The sequence below is a fragment of the Cervus elaphus genome, chromosome 21 (assembly GCF_910594005.1).
Source record: "Cervus elaphus chromosome 21, mCerEla1.1, whole genome shotgun sequence".
Taxonomy (NCBI): Eukaryota; Metazoa; Chordata; class Mammalia; order Artiodactyla; family Cervidae; genus Cervus; species Cervus elaphus.
In genome coordinates this window covers 35,146,399-35,168,059 of record NC_057835.1, presented here as the reverse complement: position 1 = coordinate 35,168,059, position 21,661 = coordinate 35,146,399, and the positions used below count along the sequence as shown (strand labels likewise).

At 41.7% G+C, this 21,661-nt stretch overlaps 1 protein-coding gene across 1 annotated transcript in view; it reads left to right on the top strand.

Annotated features, from left to right (window-relative positions):
- The first annotated feature begins 8,751 nt into the window (after positions 1–8,751).
- CPA6 (carboxypeptidase A6) overlaps positions 8,752–21,661 on the top strand; it is a 270,470-nt gene continuing 257,560 nt past the window's right edge. The window contains exon 1 of the mRNA XM_043879914.1: positions 8,752–9,059. Within this exon, the coding sequence (XP_043735849.1) occupies positions 8,944–9,059 (116 nt within the window). The 5' untranslated portion in view covers positions 8,752–8,943. The remainder of the gene's footprint in view (positions 9,060–21,661) is intronic.

Genomic DNA, 21,661 nt, shown 5'->3' with positions numbered 1-21,661 from the left:
GCTTAAGATGCAATAAGGAGCTTTTTTTTTCTTTTTGAGGGGGGTTGGTTTTTTGTTGTTTTTAATTTTTATTGGAGTGTATTTGCTTTACAATGTTGTTAGTTTCTGCTTACAGCCAAGTGAATCAGCTATATGTACACACATATTCCCTCTTTTTTGAATTTCTTTCCCATTTAGATCACCACAGAACTTTGAGTAGAGTTCCCTGAAAAGAAAGAGTTTATCCTGAAGAAAAGGTGGACAAAATCAGGAGGGAAGGTGGATGGAGTTGGATGGGAGTGACCTGATTTGACAGGAGGATTCAAAGGTTAGTAGGGGGTGCCGACAGGAATTGGGATGGCAATAGGAAAGACCTGGAAAGGGAAGGAGAGAGAGCTCTGATCAGAGAGAAGGGGATCCATGAAATAATAAACTAACCATTGGGAACAGGAGAGATAAGAAACAAAAGAAAGACAAAAAGAGGACAGTCCCCAAACAAGGGAGAAAAAGAATAAGAAACCAGTTAACATGAAAAACTTTGGTCAGGAAAAGGAAAGGAACCAGCACAGAACCAGAGATGAAGTGTTGGGGCTTAAGCTGGGAGAAGACTGCCCAGGTTCTGACATGGAGGAAATACGATCAAACTCGCTGTTTTCTGCCATCATTGGTGACTTTTCAAACTGTCCTACCTACAGCAGAAAAACATCAAAATAATACAAAAACTGCTATAGATGACAGAGATTCGAATAGCTGTGGTTAATTTATTACTGATACATGGCCAATGTGAAAGGTCTCATGAGTGTCCATAACAAGGATGATGCAATTGACAAGCAAATCCAGTTGTACATATGGCATGAAAAACAAGATAATAAAGCCATTTTGAAACACTTTGGTGAAGTGTCTGCTAAGGACCATAGTTAAGCCTATTTTCAAAGAAGTTAGTGAAATATTACATCTGATTTATAAAACTAGATGAATATACTTTTTACAGAGGATATAATTTTGATGTATAAAATAATCCTGAGACAAAAGACACATAATAAATCAACAATATGCAAAACATATGCTAAAACTATCCCAAGATTATCAAGTAAAGAGATTTAGTAAGTAGAGTCTAGATGTCTATATTTTTTATACAACCTAGGAAATCAACCCTGAGTATTCATTGGAAGGACTGATGCTGAAGCTGAAGCTCTAATACTTTGGCCAACTGATGCGAAGAACTAACTCATTGGAAAAGACCCTGCTGCTGGGAAAGATTGAAGGCAAAAGAAGCGACAATAGAAGATGAGATGGTTGGATGGCACCACTGAATCAGTGGTCACGAGTTTGAGCAAACTCTGGGAGATAGTGAAGGACAGGGAAGCCTGGCGTGCTGCAGTCCATGGGGTCTCAGAGTCAGACACAACTCAGAGACTGAATGACATGCATGCATGTATCTGATGGACATCCCCAGAATCACTGGCCTAGAAGATGTCAGATTCAAATGAAGAATAAGCTTGTGGCAAATAAACACTTTAAATAATAACTTAAATTTATGACTAACAACACTTGACCATTGATGCCTAAAGCCCTCAATCAAAACCACTCCAAGACTTTGATAAATAGAAACATGACATGGACCACAAGGACATTGACAAATTCCCAGGAACTTCTCCTAGAGGATGCAGTTTCTGAAATATTTATATTAATATATTTTACTTATAAAATATTTACCTAGAGGAGGATACACATCTCTTTCAATTTGACATCTCTTCTCATGCAGCCTGTCAGTAGGAATATAGAATTTTTAAAAAACCTAATTATTTCTAGTGCTTTACACATTGAAAGAACACATCTTTGTGCAGGGCCTCTATGGGAAATCATAAGTACAGTTTTAGATACAAAAGATATCCTGAAGCTTTACTTTATTTATTTTTTGTTCTATACTCAGTGTCTGATTTGGGGAAGACAAAATAAAAAAATATTATCAGAGGAGATAAAGGCACTTGATTAAGTGGGTGCCTAAGAAGCCATACTTGTTACCTATTTAGTTGAAGTGACAGGAAAATTAACAATAAACATTGAAGGTAGCATAGTGGTAAAAATGTTAGGCCTTTCAGAAGTGAGGATTCTTCTTTTTTGTTGTTGTTGTTTTCTTAAATAATGCAGGATGTGACAAAGTCAGCATAAAGCACAGAAGGTTACTCTTAAGACAATCTTTGCTATGTAGGTAGATGACACTGAAAGATTAACCCTTCACATTGTAAGCGAAAGCAATAAACAGTGAACCAAGGAAGCAATTCCATCAACATGAGCAAACTTTGCTAAGCCATTAACACATTCCATAGCTTTTCAGGTTCAGGTATTATAAACCAAGGCAAATAAAATTTACATTCCAAGCTTTGACTTTCCTTGTGCTCTTTATTCTCTGGAACATACCGGCATGTTAGGATAAATCCTACAAGACCATGAGAACTAATTTCAGAAGATGTTATTAGCATACAGTGCTTTCATCATTACTAACCTCAACAAACAATAAATAAGCCTTTTTAGAAGCTCTCAGTTTCAATTTCCAATACAGTCATTATCAGTAGCTATTCATCAGGACCTATCCATAAATGAACTCTTTGGAGCCCTCAGTAAGTTTCAAGAGTGTAAATTGGTCTGAAGAACAAAAAAATGGAAAACAAGAGTATTTTAGAGGAAAACCATTCTTTTCCTTGAAACATAGAAGTACATTTGTAGTTGGATTTTCTCTGTCACTGTTACTCCTAGAATGGTCTCAAACACCAGAATTAACTGTAACTTTAAACCAAACCAAAGTGACTAACATCTATTTCATAGAGAAAATTTCTAAGAGGATAATGGAGAATTGTCTGTCAAAAATCAGCATTTTAACTAACAAGAACTCATAAAGACATCTAACACAACTTTCTAAGACACACTTGCTACAATTTTATATCCCTCTGAAAGTGGAAAAAATTAATGAAAGATATAGCCTATCAGTAGCATATTAAAGGAAAACATATAAAAATAAAATTATGCTCAAAGATCAATGTTTCAGGAGTTTATCTTCCTCTGAAATAATTTAGGTATCCAGTGATGATCCATTAATTAGCTCTATTTAATCATTCTAAGGTTTTAAATTCCCTAGAGTTCTTTTTTAAATTGAGATATAATTCACATAGCATAAAGTCGGCCATTGTAAAGTGTAGAATTCAGTGGGTTTTAGTATATTTACAAAATTGTACAACCATCACCATTATCCAATTCCAGAATATTTTCTTCACCCCCTCAAAGAAAACTCATACCCATTAGTGGTTGTTCTCTTTAACTCCCTTTCCTTCTATTTCAGCAACTGCTAATACACCTTGTGTCTCTTTGCTCTACCTATTTTGGACATTTCATGTAAACAGAATATCCTTGTGGCTTTTTGTGTCTGGCTCCTGTCATTTAGCATAATGTTTTCAAGGTTCATCCTTGCTACAGCAAGTATCAGCATTTCATGCCTTTTAGGGCCAAATGATATCCCATTGTATGGATATACCAAATTTCATGTTTGTCTGTTCATTAGTTAGTGGACATGGAGGGTGTCTCCACCTTTTGGTTCTCATGAATAATGCTGCTTTGACTATTTATGTATACGTTTTGGCATGAACATATGCTTTGATCTTTCTTGAGTGGAACCTAGGAGTGTAATTCTAGATCACAGGGTAACTATATTTAATTTTTGAAGAACTACAGAACTGCTTCTTCAGCAACTGCATAACTTTACATTCAGACCCACAGTAGCTAAGGGTTCCAAATTCTCTACATTCTCACCAACATTCATTATTGTATCTTTGATTCTAGCCATCTTGGGGCACAGGAGTTTTGATATGCAATTCCTTAATGACTAATGATGTTGAGCATCTTTTTCATGTGCTTATTGGCCATGTGTATATCTTCTTTGGAGAAATGTCTACTCAGATTTTTCCCATTTTTCAATCGGTTATCATTTTATTAGTAAATTCCCTGAAGATCTTGGAAATTATCTTCAAGCTGACATACTTCAAAACATGATTCTTATTAAAATAAAGCATCTGCCAAAATAATTCAATATAATTGTAGACAAATTGACATTTTTCATAACCAATCAGTGCACCTGTATAAGTTTAGAGAAAATATATTCAAATAGAAAAAAAAAATGTGCTTTTACATTGTACTTGACATTGATAAATCAGAGAAAAACATTGCTGTTTTTTATTATACCAATATTATTCAACTAATCTTATTTGCCAAAGGCTTACCTTAATTGAATGAACTTGGAGTCTTAAAATGTTTCTGAGTTAGTTTCTGCAAGAGTACATTTTGTTTTAATTGTAGCATATTGAAAGTATTATTAGTTCAAGTTCCCTATTTTCTTGGAATTTAGGGACATTGAAAGCATACTTATTTATATCTACAAGTCAATTTGATCAGAGCTCCTTTATTTTTCTATTTACTCTTTCCTTGTCCTTTAGCACTAAGACAATATTCTCACCCTCCACCTTTGAACATCTACTATGTCTGAATGTAGAGCATTGCTGTCTGTCTGATCGCTCTCATTCCTCATGACAGCTTTTTTTCTTAAACAAATTTCATCACCTATTCTTCATTCATTGTTATAGCTCAAATTTCTACAACCCCCACCCTTAGTTTTTTTCATGAAAGTTTTGTTTAAAATCTAATCTCTTCCACTGTTACATAGTTTCCATTCTTATTTGTTTTTGTTTTTTTCATCATCTTTCACTGTCCTAGGCAAATGGATTGGAGAGTGGTTTTTCAATCCTTTGTTTATTTTTGCTTTTGACTTCATCCTCATCAAACCTTCTTAATCTCTGTCTCATGCTCCATCCAGCTCAAATTTCTCTTAATTTTCATTAGAACACCTAATGTCACAAATGGTGTAGCAAACATCCTTTCTCTGTTGTTTGCATTGGCAGTCTCTAAAGTATTCTTATCTATGTTTTCTCTACTTGATTCCTTTATAATCACCTTGGAGACAGGCTTCAGAAGGAGGGGAAAGCAGGAGGGAGAATGGGAGAGTGTGGAGGGGAGGGGAGAGGGAGGGCGAAGGGAGGACTAGAGAAGGAGGAAAAGGAGGAATCAGAAGGAGAAGAGAAGTAGCTTGTGTCTGAGGGAGAGATATGGCTGGTTGACAAGAGAAAGATTAAAAATGTGGGGGCACGATGGTGCGGGAGAAGAGGGTTGGGAGGGAATTGGTAGTGAAATGTTGTGAAAGGAAGTTCCAAAACATTCCTCACAGACTTGCTGAGACCACATACGGCAGCTAACCTCACATCAGCTCTTTCCTCAGGTGTTGGAACAATGGCAGAAAGCCATAGAAGAGACCTGGTGAGCAGTAACATCTCTGTCAGTAAGAGGCAGAGATGTGAGCACAAAACCACCTGTGAGGAGAGGATTGTTTGTACTGTGAGCCCAGCCCCAGCCATCCCCCTTCTCCTCATGAGGTCTTTACCAAAATCTGTCTACATGGTTCTCACTCATATCCTAAGAAAGGGACTCACAAAGTCTTCCCTCGCAGCATCGTAGAATCCCAGATCTGGAAGAAACATTAAAATTTATCATCCACCAGAATGAACCCACATCAAGGATGATGTCTTCCTTCCCCTACTGTAGTTTCTCTTTCTTTTCTCTCTGCAGGATAATATTTATTTTAATAAAACTCACCCTTCCACTGAAATATGACAAAGGCATAGCTAATAAACAGAATTTCTCTTCTATCTCCAAATCTCTAACTGGTTTAATAATTCACTCCCTCTCAGTGCCTTAAAAATGGGACTTTTATCTTTGACTCCATCTATAAAACCATCCTCTTCTCCTCCCACTTGTTAAATGGACTCTATTTATCACTCATTTTATGGGCGCTTATCTACTCCAAGGGAAGTCTGATCAGATAACCTGGTCTTTAGAAAAGCAGAGGAAGATTGTTAGGAAGGGCTTCTATTGTTTGAGAACCCCTCTTTGATCTGAAATTTTTAGGAAGGCTATAGAATGTCTCCAGGGTGTTTTGCATTTCTGTTGGCCCAGGAAATGATTACCTTGGGCTCAGGGTCTGGAGAGCATTTGCTAAACAGGCTCTCTGGGTCCAGCCCTTCAGGATGATTTGAGGATGAGCTTAATCCCCAGTCAGAGACTGAACATTCCTAGTTTAATGTTGTGATATAATATGACAGATTTATACATTGTTCTGACATAACGAAATGCAAAGAGATGAAGTGTTTTATTTACACAGTAACCTCTTATTTCAACAACTCACTGGCAGTTGTATAGGCTTTCGTGGCCTTGTCGAAAAGGCCCCAGGAAATATCACTGTGAGCCTTGCTTGCAGAGCAGCCTTGCCAGTTCACAAAGACCAAAGCACCAGGCCAGGAAGTCAGGACAGAAGAAAACAACATAAACCAACAGGAAGCAAATCCAGGAGACTGGTTACAGCCTCTTCTCAAAGGCACCCATGCAACTCTCGCCTGCTCCGGTGGGCTTTCCTCTATCTGGGTAAAGAGGCCACAGAGTAAATGTTTGTTGAATGAATCCCTTCCCAGCTTAGCACTCACTCAACAAACACCGTTGGTCATTCCTTTGGTGAACGTTGTTCTCTCCAGGAGAGAAAAGGCTGTCATACAAAGACAGAGGGACACAGCTCTGCATTCAGGGAGAAGACAGCCTTTTAAGAAAAGCAGACCAACACTTAAAATCGAAGTGCTGTGCCCTACAGTAGCAGACATACTGGGTGTTAGGAAGGGGGACATGGAGAAGAGAGTTACCAAAATAATCCTGGGGTAGTTGGAGAAAGGGGCTTCTCAGGTGGCTCAGTGGTTAAAAAAAAAAAAAAATCCGCCTGCTGACATAGGAGATGTGGGCTTGATCCCTGGGTCAGGAAGATTCCCCTGGAAGGGGAAGTGGCAACCCACTCCAGTGTTCTTGCTGGGGAAGCCCTATGGATAGAGGAGCCTGGCGGGCTATAATCCATGGGGTTGCAAAAGAGTCGGACACGACTTAGTGAGAGTAAAGAAACAAAGAAGTTGGAGAAAACTTTAGAAAATCATCTCAGACGAAAAGCATTTTTCAGCTATCATGCTCCAAATGCCTATGTGTTTGGTTAAAGTCCCCAGGAGGAAGATTTGGTGACTTCTTTTCTACCAGGGGTTCTGGCTGTCATGTTAGAAGATGCAGGAGCTCTTGATGGCAACTGGTCATGGGGGACAGCAGGAGACACCCTAGATAGCCGTATTCTTATTTACTAAAGCAAAGCACATCCGGAAAACCCAAAGATGGGTTTTCTGGTGTATGAGGGTAGAAGTGTGCGTTCTGTGCTAAGTCACTTCAGTCGTGTCCAACTGTTTGAGACCGCCTGAATTGTAGCCCAGAAGGCTCTTCTGTCCATGGGATTCTCTAGGCAAGAATACTGGAGTGGGTTGCCATTTCCTTCTCCAGGGGATCTTCCTGATCCAGTGATTGAACCCAAGTTTCTTACATCTCCTGCATTGGCAGGTGGGTTCTTTACCCTAGCACCACCTGGGAGCCCTGGGGGTAGAAGCAAGTAAATGCAAAAAAAAAAAAAAAAGCCTTCTTTATCATCAACATGGGAAAAACAAGAAGGAACTGGCTTCCTTCAAGGTTTCCTCCACCCCCTAGCTTTTAGAGACAGAAGTCAAAGCAGAACTCATTGTAAAGTAAAGCCTTGTTCCTCAAAGTGTGACTGAAGAATCAGCTGTACCAGCATCAGTTATAATCTTGTTAGAAATGCAGAATCTCAGGCCCCAACCCCAGCCTGCTGCCTCGGAAGCTGTGTTCTAACAAGAGTCCCAGGTGATGTGTGTGCACGCCCAAATTTGAGAAGTCTGCTCTAGACCAGCAAGGGGGCTGAACTCCAACTCACCTGAGGGGCTTTTTTCAACAACTGATCCCACCCCCGGGAATTGATTTAAATAGCCTGGCTCCCTAAGTGATTCCAAATGTGCAGGGAATGTGCCTCAGTACCCAGAGTCCTCCAGTTCCCCACGAGAACCTTTGAACTGGCCGCGGGCCTGGGTGCTGCCGATGACGTGTGAAATCAGCATGGGGCTCCGTGAAGCCCAGGGAAGTGGCTGCCCTGACCTGGTTCAGGTAGGAGCGGGGACCCGGGCTGGCCGGCCACACCTGAGGTCCCCAGCTCATCCAGACTGAATTCATTGTGCATTTCAGGAGGTGGACTCCAAGGAGAAATTTGCCTTGGTAGAGCAAAACATAAAGCCTGCAATGTTCTACACCTGTGTGTTTTAGCTTATCCTCAAACAAATCTTTTGCAGTTCACGCTCATTCTTGTGCTCAGTCATGTCCGACTCTTTGTCACTCTTTGGACCCTAGCCCACCAGGCTCCTCTGTCCATGGGATTTTCCAGGCAAGAATACTGGAGTAGGTTGCCATTTCCTCCTCCAGGGGATGTTCCCAACCCAGGGATCGAACTTGCATCTCCTGTGTCTCCTGCACTGCAGATGGATTCTTTTCCCTACTGAGTCATCGGGGAAGCTCTAGGGTAGGAGGAAAGTCGTCATAAAAAGTTAACATCCTATAGTTGGAAAGCAAAAAAAAAAAAAAAAAGCCTCCAACAACAAGAAAATAAAAAGAGGAGTTACCCAAATGAAGCGGCACCCAGCAAACCCCCGGGGTGAGTCAGCCCGGGGAGGCCCGGCCCCTTGGAGGGAGCCTGGTTAAGGATCAGCTCAGCTCAGGGCAGGGCTGTGTGTGCTGCTGTTTCTCATCCCAGGACCAAGTCTGAGCAGCAATCTCCCTCCCTCAGCTGCTTGAACTTTTTTTTTTTGTTCTCTGAGGCTGGAAAGAAGTGTCACATTTTGCTCCCTCCCAAGCCCACGCCCCCACCCTCTCCCAGGGACCGTGTGCCGTGTGGAGGGGTGCCTGTAACTCCAGGAGGAACTTTTGCAGCCCTCTCATCCTCACGCTATGAAGTTCCTCGGGAAGCCCAGGAGCCAGACAGCAGCTTTTCTGCCTCTCTGCCTGTTCTTTTTGAAGAGCCTGTGCCCAGGACATAGTCACCTTTACGGCAACCGCTATGCTGGGTAAGTAGAGCGACTTTCATGCCCTACACAGCTTGGACTCCGATCAGGGGGGCACTGGTTTGGTCTTGAGCTAGCCTCACTTGTTCTGGTCTGTGGTCTCTGTGTGAGTCTGTATGCTTTCCTGGCCACCTAATCTTAAATGTCCGTGCAGTCCCAGGCTCTCTGGAGAGAATGTGCTGGGCACACGTCTAGTTTTTCATACTCTTTATGATGTGCCAACCTGAGCTGTGGACCAGTGTTGATCGGATTCTGTCTTTAGAATCACTGTGGCCAGTGTGTGCAGTATCTGCCTTGGGGTATGCCTGGCCGTGAGGATGCTATTGTACCACATGAACTGCGACCTGAAAACTAAAGCTTCCCCTTGAGGAGTGTGTGCAGGAGCAGTGGGTGGAAGTTCACCAGTGATTAATTTAAGAATCGAGTGTGACTTTTTCTCTTGAGTGCTTGTTAGCCTACAGCGTGGTTATTAGAAAGATTTTCAAATCTGAGTGATGGAAATGAGTCAACTCAAAATAAGCCGAATAAACGCTGCAAAATTGTGGGTGTTTTTCTGAAGGGAGAAACCTAGAGGGGGAACACCGTGTGCATATTCCCCCCTCTGTGGGTTAGCATGCTTTGTTTGCCTTCGGTGAGGAGGCATGGGGCTGCGTGTGAACGGTGTGGGACTGCGCGTGTCTTATCCTGAAGGCTGACTGTGAAATACACAGTGTGTGCTTTGCTTGAATTTGCAGGGGGTAGTTCTCTGAATCTGGAAATGCTGGCATTCCTGCATTTTAGGGTTGGGAGAACCTTAAATAGCTCCTCTAACTCAGTTCCTTTCTACAAAAAGGAAAAACTAGAGTCTTAAATCTTTCTAAATAGCCTATGAGTACTCTGTGAGGACCAGTAGAGGAAAGTTTTCATATCAATTTGAATGAAGACCAGGTCTTAAAGCAGTTGTTCTTTCTAGGAATCATGTAGAGAAGAATTTGTAAGTGTGACCCTGGAAAAGAGACTTGTTTCTCTTTTTCTCCTGAAGAATCTAGGCACAGCTATAGAGTTCCCTCTGCTTACAGAGGAAATTTTGTAAACTGTGCCCTCGGTTTAAGGAGATGCAGATGGTGGAATGGGGGTGTTGGTGGAGATAAGCACTATAGATACTAACATAATCCCCAAAATTTCCACCCTGGTATTCCTGGGAGTATTCGGAGTTTACATCTGAGAGCTGCTTTTGTGTCTCCTAGACATACACCATCCAGGCTTTACGTCTTGTCCTTGGTGGTCACCGCCCTTGGAGACCTGGGTATGGAATCTGTATTTAGTGACTGATGGTGCCGGCTAAGACGTGGAGGAGTTTGCTCTGACTCTTTAACGGATGTTAGTTACATGATAAACATGTATCACGTTTAGATGTGCCCATGTGACATAGGACCTCGCTCCTACACTCAGCTGTGGCTCAGTCCATAATGACTTCGGTGTGTGACACTCATCAAAGATTAATGAGCAGGTCTACTTAGCAGAACAGGTGTGCCCACTTCCCTAAGCACCACTTAGCAGAGGAAATGAAGCCAAAGGTGGTGGCCTTTCTTAGAGAACTTGGAATCTTTCAGGACAGAGTTGCACTATCTTTTCTGTTGTTCTGCAAAGAAAGTAATTGCCATTTTCTCTCTGGCTGCTCCATAATAAGTTAGTCCCAAATGTATAAATTAGAGGTGTCTGGAAGTGGGAAGGAAAAGATGAAACAATGAGACACGGAAGGGAGCCTTCCCTGTCCATCACAGGAGAGCTTCTCCTTTATCCAGAGATGTCTCTGAGCACACTTACCATTGAAAATGGGGTTTTTTGCCTCCCTTCATTAGATACGTGTCATTCTCTCACCACCAAAGACAGAAATGCTGCCTAGGTTTGGGATTCTGTTGCTTGACTTGCCCAGGAAATACTTTCTGCAAGTCTAGCTAGAACCAGGTGAAACAACATGATAGAATGGTATTGAGCATTATTTTTGTTTCTCATCCAAAGTTATTCTAAACCACCTCATTTTTGTCCCTTAAGTAATCTACTTAGGTATTATTGGTAGGAATTATGAAGCAGCACTATTTCTTGCAGTTTTGTAAAAGAACAATTTTTTTGTGAGTCTTGGTTGAATCTGATAATATGTGATCATCATTTGCAAGACTCTGAGCACAAACAAAAACAATACACAGGGCAGACCAGCGTGCTTCTTAAGAGCAGCTAATGAGCCTAGACTTTCTACACAAACTAGTGACAGTTGTGTGGTGCCGTCGTATAATAAGATGCTTGAAAAATGGCAAATTTAAGCATGTTGGGAAAAAAGTGTAGGGAGACCATAAGGAAAATCTGACATAAATGAATACCTTTTCAGGTAACTATATCAAATTACTTACAAGGAAGATTTAAAAAATATGTAGAAAAGGGATGAAGCCAAGTGTGGAAAATAACTTGACATCAAATAACATTTATTGGTACTCTGTTAGCAGGTTTTAAGAGCTATGATACGGGTCAAACATATTGGTGATTAAAAAAATTATCAGTCAGTGAATGAGACTCCAGCTCGGGCTAACATCACTCTGTGTTCTCTCCTTTTCCCTTATCCCCTCATATTCCTGGAAGCAGACTTAATTATTTATTAGACTGTGATATTGAGGGCAAAAAATAAGAATCTTCTGCATGACTTGAAATTAGTGTAGATTTTTTTTTAGTGATGGTAAAAGAGAGATCTAAGTCAGTGACACAATAAATTCTGGTGATACTATAGAAGCAACGTGGCTATGATATTTTGCTGAACTGCCTATTCAGTTCTGCCTTCACGTATAATGTTTGTAAGTCCTGAAGTTCAACTGCCTGCCTTTCAGTTTCTGCTTTGCCACTCCTAGTAGTTCTGTTACCTTAAGGTAAATTCCTTAACCTCTCTGAGCCTCAGTTTCTTCATCTGAGACACTGAGACAATATTCCCTGCCAAGTAGTCATGAGAATTAAATGCAACAGCCTGAGTATTGCATGGTTTTTGGCACTTAGCTTTTTTAACACCATGTCAACTACTAACTAATAATACTTACCAGTACTTAATCTAAAACATTGATAAAAAATATTACTTTCTCAATTAGCCTAATGAGACTTTTGGTATCCTCATTTCACAGAGAGGTTCAATTGAGGGACAAAAGGGCAATCCAAGTTCACAGCTAACTAACCCACAGCGGGGATTCTAACCCAGCTCTTCCTAACTCAACAAACTATACTTCTCACTGTGCCACCCATTCAGGTATAGAAAAGAATGATTTTTTCAGAAAAACTGAAGACTTCACCTTGTTGAAGGAACTGATAATAGGATGATGAAAGAAAGGAGTAGATTATGTGGGTAAAATTGGAAGTTGACCCTTGGTGGCCTTCTCTAAGGTGGCAAATTGTTAATAGAAAAGCAGGCAGAGACCACATGAGATAGAAAAATGGGAGACAAAGGAACTTTAGATTGTCACCAAAATAAGTAGCACAGAAAGCAGCCGTGGGTGTGCACTTCATGCCTTCAGTATTATTCCAACACCTACTTGTGCCAAGAGTACAAGAGCCAAGGCCCTCTGATAGCTTGCAGTTTAGTAAAGACAGTAGCCCTGCATGTAACGTTAGGAGGTACACAGTGTTTGAGTGTGTTGTGGGATGAGCAGCCTACTGTGGGGTTGATGAGAGAGCTCAATGCACCAAGAAGGAGGGAGAAATCCCTCCCCTCTTCTGGTCACCCAGCCTTGGGTACCTGGGCTGGGGTAGAGAGAGCACAACTTCCACCACCAGAGCCACGACGGGGGACTGAATGCTGGTGTGGGGTCTACATAGGTGTCTGCAGGCTGGTCACAGCCCATGAGCCGGCTGATGTGTTCTGATGAGCCAGCATCCCTGCTGCACTCGTCCTCCCATCCCTGCCCCTCCCCTTCCATCCCCCACCTATATACACACCCGGTTACTGGTCAAGTTCACCAATCATCCATTGGAATGGAATATCGAGATCCAGGAATTAGACTTGAAGAAAATGAGATTTTTAAAGGCATTTGGTCCTTGAAATCCTGTGAGCAGAGAGGCCCCAAATTGGTATGTGACATATTGCAGAGAAGTAGAGGCTTGGGGGAATAGATTTGACTTCAGGGAGGTCATCCTTATTCTCCATCTTAGCTCTCTAGGTAGTCCCCTCCATTGCTCAAAGCAGCTTTTAAGTCTTTTACCTTTCTGATGGTGGGGGTGGTGGGGGTGTCCAGTTGCTAAGTCATGTCTGACTCTTTGTGACCCCATGGACTGCAGCATACCAGGCTTCCCTGTCCTTCACCACCTCCCAGAGTTTGCTCAAACTCATGTCCATTGAGTTGGTGATACTATCCAACCATCTCATCCTCTGCCACACTCTTCTCCTTTTGCCTTCAATCTTTCCCAGCATTAGGGTCTTTTCCAATGAATCAACTCTTCACATCAGGTGGCCAAAGAATTGCAGCTTCAGTTTCACTGGTGGTTTCCTGGTAATGCTCTGAACTTTTGGAAACCTAGGGCTAGAATTCAAGCAATCCAGTTGCTCATGAATCTGAGCATTATCTTCTATGTTGGTGGTTAAAGTTCTTTTCAGATGGGTTTACCATGAATCCTTGCTTGCCATGGACTGGCCCTGTCTGTACATACAGTTCTGGGGTAGTAACTGCCAGTGCTCCTCTTTCAGTCTGAAAAGGGTCCTGATTTGGGTGGAAAATTATGGGTTCTGCCTTTTATTCTTCACTGTGTCTGTTTCCTTGATGAGTTTTACTCTGGATCTTCAACTACCTTCTTATTTCATTCCTAAAGAGCAAGTCTGTCTCTACTTGTCCTCTCTCTTGTGATAGCTGCCAGCCATGTTTACAATATCTTTATCTCAGCCTGGATAAAGGTAACTTTCTGCTAACTGATCTCCCTGCCCATAGTCCTTCCCATACTGATGACTTCACTAAATAAGACTTCTGTTGTGTTACTCTCTTGCTCAAAGATCTACTTTGGCCACCTATTGCCAAATATATCAAATCCATTCTCTGTCAGGCTCTCAAGGCCTCTGTTATCAGACTCTCCAGTTTCTCTGCCTCTATTTCACTCTGCTCAGTCATAAAACTCCTCTGTAATGAGAATAGAGAGCTGTAGCCCTGCTCATCCTGAACAAGCAAGGCAGGCAAGCCCTGCTCATAATAAGGGCCAAAAGCAAAAAGGAGCCATCTCAGATCATGAATCATGGATTAAAATGTGTGTGATAGAGACTTCCCTTGCAGTCCAGTAGTTAAGACTTTGCCTTCCAATGTAGGAGGTGCAGCTTCAATCCCTGGTGGGGAAACTACACTCCCACATGCCTCGTGGTCAAAAAACCAAAACACAAAACAGAAGCAACATTGTAACAAATTCAATAGAGTTTAAAAATGGTCCACATCAAAAAATATTTTTAAATGTGTGGGAAAGATACAGATTTGGGGTGTCAGGTGTTAGGAAGAGTGTATGTGGGCTCTAAGGTTGCTTCAAAACTTTGTCCCCACAGGTTGGCATGTGATTAATGGAATGGTTCTCTGGTGTCTTCTGGAAGTTCCTTTTAGCACTTGACCCTGGTTGCTGCAGCTGCTGCTAAGTCGCTTTAGTCGTGTCCGACTCTGTGCGACCCCATAGACAGCAGCCCACCAGGCTCCCCTGTCTTTAGTGGGAGGCTGTCTTTGGTTTCCTTAGGCACTACCACAGAGTGAAGCACCCACTTGTGGACTGTTATCAGCTCATTACACCAAAAGTTTTCTTCCCTGCCCAGTGTTGTGTATTGATTGGGGCTGCCAGCTTTGCTTCTGAAGGACCTCGATGCTTCAGTCCCTACTCCTGACCTGAACTGGCAGGTCGATGGTACTCCGTGGGGATCAGCTTTCCTCCTGCCAGTGAGCTAGTGGGAGGAGGAGCATTTCCTGTGCTTCTGGACTTCTTTTTCCAGTGGAGCCCGATCTGATGACGGAACTTTTATTTTATGGTGCCAGGATACCTTCTGGGTAATGCCATTAAGCCTAATCACTTCCACCCCATGAAAAACAGTGAAGGATGTTAATGTTTCATAACTTCACGGCTTAGATTGTGCAGGCTACAAAAGCATTGTGTTTTCTGTCTTTATAAATGGAATTACTGAAAGGAAAATAAAAACTCTTTTGATGACTTGTTTTACAGTCTTCATTATGATCAATCGGTAGATAACTGGTATATAGGATTAGCATTTGCTTTGCCAAACAAATGCCTTTCCAGTCTGCCTTCTGGGTATTAACTTCTTTATGATAAAGCAGCATGAGAAGCTTTAGGATCTTGTTCTGGGTAGTATAGTAAATTTCCTTAAGAATTAGTTTTCTTATTAAAGGTTGAAGCAAACTTCTATCTGGTTTTCTTCAACAAAATTACCATCTTTGTTCTTTTTTCTCAGTATACTTTGAAAATAGTAAAACATTTTCTTAATGTCTATGTTCTTAGGATATTGTTAGGTTGTCGTGTTTTTCTTTCTCTTTTTTGCCAGAATAAAGACCCCAAAATTCAATGGCTTAAACAAGAAACTTATTTCTCTCTCATGTGAAAAATCCAAACCAGTGTAGTTGATGGTGACAGAAACTCAGGGGTTTGTGTGTGCTATACCTCTGCTGTGCTCAACACTCAACTCCCAAATGTGTCAGGAAGGAGTCTTCCAGACTTTGGGTCCCAGCCTGCAGGAAAGTGGAAAGGGACAGTCTCTCCTCTTTCCTTTTAAAATCACAACCCAGAAGTTCAAATATCACTCACTACTGGCTAGAACCAATTATATGCTCTTAGCTGCAAGAGCCCTAGAATGTCACAGTAGTTCATCTTTATGGCTGAGCTGGCTCTCTATGTAAGAGAATGGTGGTCACAAGGCGTGTGTGTGTTAATCGTTCAGTCGTGTCTGAGGCTTTGCGACCCCATGGACTATAAATAGCCCAAGAGGCTCCTCTGTCCGTAGAATTCCCTAGGCAAGAATACTGAATTGGGTTGCCATTTCCCAGAGTGGCTTGTCATTTCCTTCTCCAGGGGATCTTCCCGACTCGGGTTTGAACCCGGGTCTCCTGTATTGCAGCGGGTCTCTGGCATTGCAGGCAGGTTCTTTATCAACTGAGCCATCAGGTAAGTCCCTTTGGCTGCAAGGGAGGCTATGAAATAATGGCCAGATATGGGAGAACATACTATGATATAAATCGCAATCAGCCTCAATGGTCACTCTGTTACTTAATAAATGCCCACCCCACCCTGCCATTCTCCCTTCCACTTGGCTCTCCTGAAGAAATAATCCATCCAAATGAGCATTCACGATTTTGCACTTCAAGGTGATTTGAAAGTATGAATTTTTATTCTGTATATGATCTTTTTAAAGTCAGAGTGTCAGAACTGAAGGAGACCAAACAAACAAAACAAACATAAAAAAGTCATAGGCCAATCCTTTTATTTAATATATATAAGGAAGCAGAACTTATATATATATATAATATATAATAATATAATATATATATTATATATATATATAAGGAAGCAGAACTCCAGAAAGGTAAAGAGATTTTCAGGGCTGGTGGTGGAGTTGGAACTAAAATCCAGGTCAGCCAAGTTCACAGCATTTTTTTTTTTTTTTGGTACAGTTGACAACACTGTCTTTGAATCCAGAAAACTTCTCTCTCTTTTCTATTCCCTAGAGTAGCTGGGAATGAAGTAAAGTGAGTTGGCAAGGCTGAGACATGTTTAATAAGAGAGGATTTCATTTCGTTTCTATAAATATTTGTTGGGAATCTGGCCCTCTGCTAGTCTGGGATGACAGAGATAAAAGAACGGTACATGTGCACGGCATAATGAGTACTCAGGCAAGAAAACAAACAATTTCAACTCTGCAATCATGGTGCCCTCAGAGAACTCTTGGAGTTGGGTAAGTGCAAGAGAGGGTCACTTAATCCAGACTGAAGGGTGGAGAGGGGTCAAAGAAGTTTCTTGATTATAAGATGGGTCTTAAAAATCAAACAGAAATTTGAGTGGATTATTAAATATGCAAGATAGCTTTCTTTCAAATGGTTGGTACTCAGAGGACATGACCCTGACCTTGGTTATGAAGAAGAGGTAGAAATCAGTTTAAGGTATTCCAGATACAGGGAATATATTGAATGCACAAAGAACTACAGGTAAAAGAACTTGTCAAGTCTAGAAAATTAAGCATAGCTAAAATGAAAGGCTTTAAAGTCATGAATCACTTTATGCCCCATAATATGAAGCTGTTTTCTCCGGAAGGTGATTGTGTGCTGATGAAGACTTTTCAGCAAGGAATTTAGATAGATTTTCTTGAGGAAAGTCTCCTCTGCCATCATTGAGATGGGGAGGCTTGAAGGCTGATGATTTGGGGGCAAGAAGACTGGGATGTTATGGTGACCATGGTAATACCCAGAAGAGCCTGGCTTCTGGTAGTGACAATTGAAGGAAAAGGAGGGAAACCAATCTAAAAAGTATTTAGGTAGGATTTTCACAGTTGGGTAAGCCAAAGGAGAGACGCAAGAGAAAGTAGTATAAAGTGATTCTCAGGATTGGCTAGCAGGACTGAGCACTTAGCAGAGAAGGTTAGTACTTTCTCAGATATGTATGGTTTGAGATTCCTATAAAGTGCCCAATTGGATGAAAGAGAAAGTAGTCAAAGTGTTAATCCCTCAGCGTGTCCAACTCTATAAGACCCCCTGGACTGTAGCTCACCAGGCTCCTCTGTCCAAGAAATTCCCCAGGCAAGAACACTGGAGTGGGTACCCATTCCCTCCTCCAGGGGTCTTCCCAACCCACGTAAGGAACCCAGGTCTCCTGCATAGCAGGCAGATTCTTTACTGTGAGGCCCCCAGGGAAGCCCCAATTTGAGAGATGGCTCTAAAAGCACAATGGAAAGATCTAAACTGACATAGATTCCAGTAACTGATGTGTAAGGAATTTTTAAACTTTGAATGTACAATGCAAAACCCAGGAAGTATTCATTATGTGAAAAGAACAGTGGGGGAAAACCAGAGAAGAAACAAGTAGAAAGGCCTAGAGAGAGAATGAGAAACCCAAGAAATGTTAGTTAAAGGAAAATAAGAGATTCAAGAAGGAAGAGGTCAGTCACATCAAGTACTGCAGAATAGTATCTATTGGTTTGTCCATTAAGGAAATCATATTTGTCATCAAATGATTTTGGTGGAAAAATGAGTGAAGACCAGAGCACAGTAGGTTGGGGAATGAATGGAATGTGAGCAAGTTAGCAGTGAGTGTAGACCATAATTTCAAGAAACTTATCCATGATAGGGGTGGAAAGAGAGGTCAATGACTAGAGTTGAAGAAGAGTTTTAATTATTTTACTTTCACTTCTTTGGAAAGAAATGGCCATATTTTATCCCAGGTGGTAGGAATGAAAAGAGAAAACAAGACTACAGATAAAGAAAAGGGAGAGGTAGAAGGATGGAGTTGGGTCTCTGAAGACACAATGTTAGCAGGTCTCTCATTTCTCTTTAAAGTAGGTGGAGAGGTCACAGTCCTAGAAGAGACCATAGACAGAAAACCTGATAAAAAGAGAGATGATTTACATCTAGATTGCTTTCACATCCTAGCTGTTGTAAAAAGTGCTACAACGAACATTGGGGTACATGAAAGTGAAAGTGAACTCACTCAGTCGTGTCCAACTCTTTGCGACTCTGTGGACTGTAGCCTATCAGGCTCCTCCGTCCATGGGATTCTCCAGGCAAGAATACTAGAGTGGGTTGCCATTTCCTTCTCCAGGGGATCTTCCTGACCCAAGGGTCGAACCCGGGTCTCCTGTGTTTGCAGGCAGATACTTTATCCTCTGAGCCTACATGCGTCTCTCTCAATTATGGTTTTTTCAGGGTATATGCCCAGTAGTGGGATTGTTGGGTCATATGGTAATTCTATTCCTAGATTTTAAGGAATCTCCATACTGTTTTCCATAGTGGCTGTATTAATTTACATTCCCACCAGCAGTGCAAGAGGGTTCCCTTTTCTCCACGGTGGGAATTTGTTGCATGACACAGGGAGCTCAACACTGTGCTCTGAGACAACCCAGAGGGGTAAGATGGGGAGGGAGATGGGAGAGGCTTTGGGAGCGAGGGGACATACATATACCTGTGGCTGACTCATGTGGATGTATGGCAGAAACCAACACAATATTGTAAAGCAATTATTCTCCAATTTAAAAAAAAAGATTTAGATTTAAAGTGTTCCTGAGAGAGAAGAGTTGAACCCTAAGAAGGACCACCAGGCATTACTGAGAGTCCTGCTCTGGGTAGAGATGTTTGTAAAGGAACCGTGATCCAGCCCCATCATTTTCTTGAGGGTCATCCTAGGTTTCCTCATGTTATCTAGATCTTGCCACTATGGACCCTCCTCATTCAGTCTATCACAGTTTCATGAAAGCGTGAGGATACATCTTTAAATAAGCTGTAGGGAAGCTGTAAAGCAAGTCAGGAAGGTTAGTGTCAGAAATCTCCCCATCTATCCTCCACTTTTCTTTTCTCTGTGCCTGTAAGATGGGCTTCTGCAGCTGTCCAGCTCCCTTTCCCAGCAGGTGAATTGGGGGAAGGAGAGAAAGATGGGGGTCTATCCTCCCCATCCCTCCTTTCTGCTTTCATTGCCACAGTTCTGACGGTGGTTGCCAGCCTCCATGGTTAGATAAGGCTCCTGCTAGACAGTCTTTCCTCTAAGGGCCAGGTCATCCTGCCCTCCAGGAGGATAATTTCCTTTCTTCCTTTGTCCCTTCCTTCAGACCCAGGAATCACTAACCTCTAGGTTAGTGAGGAACCAAGCTGGAATTGAAAGCAGAAAGAATACATGTTTAACTCTGGAGATTTGTGTGAGAGCAACTTCTAGAGCTCAAAATGAAAGCGGGCAGAAATGATTTAGCAATGGAAGAGAGGATAAAGTAAAGGCTGCCCCTAATATGTATTTCTCTAGCATTGAACAAAATGATAAAGTGCTTTATAAATAAAAATCTATTATAAAGCACTGTATTTATTAGATAAATGATTATGTTTAATATTAGTTGGAAAGGCTCTTGTGTAGATGTATCCTATTACAAAATTGATTACTTTTCCATTACCTTCTATCTTCCTGGGGCATTAAAATACCCCCGAAAATGGATCTTCTTAATCAAATAAATATGGGGCTTCCATGGTGGCTCAGATGGTAAGGTGTCTGCCCGCAATGCAGGAGACCCAGGTTCGATCCCTGGGTCGGGAAGATCCCCTGGAGAAGGGAATCGCAACCCACTCCAGTATTCTTGCCTGAAAAATTCTATGGACAGAGGAGCCTGGTGGCTACATTCCATGGGGTTGCAAAGAGTCAGACACGACTGAGCGACTTCACTTTAATCAAATAAATGGGCCTCTCTCTGCCTCCTCCTGTCAATTACCTGAGAACAGGAGGTATTGTCTCCTTTTCCATCTTTCCAGACCTTCCATCCTCCCTTATTTCACATTTACTGATCAAGTACCAGGAGTACTGATGGATGATGACTTTTCATTGCTTATCCCCAGGGAAGATCTTTATTGTTACTGTTCAGTCACTCAGTCATGTCCGACTCTCTGTGACCCCATGGACTGCAGCATGCTGCAAGGTTTCTCTGCCTTCACTGTCTCTCTGAGTTTGCTCAAACTCATGTCCATTGAGTCGATGATGCCATCCAACCATCTCATCCCCTGGCGCCCCCTTCTCTTCCTTCCCTCAATCTTTTCCAGTGTCAGGAATGTGTAGCCAAGGAAGGTTAGGAATTGTCAAAGGAGATAGCAGTAACCCCTGCATCTTGAGTACTTAGGTTTTAATCCAACAATCTAAACTGGAAAAAAAACAAATGAAAATTCAAATATATTAGGTCAACCCACCCTCTTCCTGCTCTTTAATGCCCTGTTTTTTAATTTTTTTAAGCACACATATCATTTATTTGGATAGCATTTCAGCCTTAGATTACTAACCACTGGAAGATGAAACTTTCATAAGATCACACATCTTATCCCCAGGTGAGAATCCTGGTCTATTTTTGCACTTACAGATTCTGTAGCCATTGCATTTGGGACCTCATTTGCCACACTTTCACTTCCTCATCTACCTTTTAGATGGTCCACTTCTTATCAGACTAATACATGAAATCACCTAAGTTTCTGCTAAGTTCCTTTTGGTGATTTTTGTGAATGTAATGAGGTTACAAAGCTTGTCATGAGGTGATTGGGGTCCTATTTATAGTCTGTCAATCATGTTTCCATGGAACATATGTAATGTGTGTACAATTATGTGTTAGCAATATATTTGGCATCAAACTTACTAAGCATATGGAAGGTTTGAGACATTTGAGACAAGCCTGTGTAGCACAGTGTTTGGAGTAGTTAGAAATTTGCTGCCAAAAAAAAAATACTCTAAGCCATTGACTTACAGGACCTAGAAGGAGGACACATGTGGGGGAGACCAGTTCTCACTAAGTGTTCAGGTTTCTGTCTGGAGCAATAGGGAATAGACTGCACATGGCAGGTAGGGAAGCATCTTAATATGATATCTGACAGGAAAACCACATCAGCATTCCAGAGAGAAATGTAGCC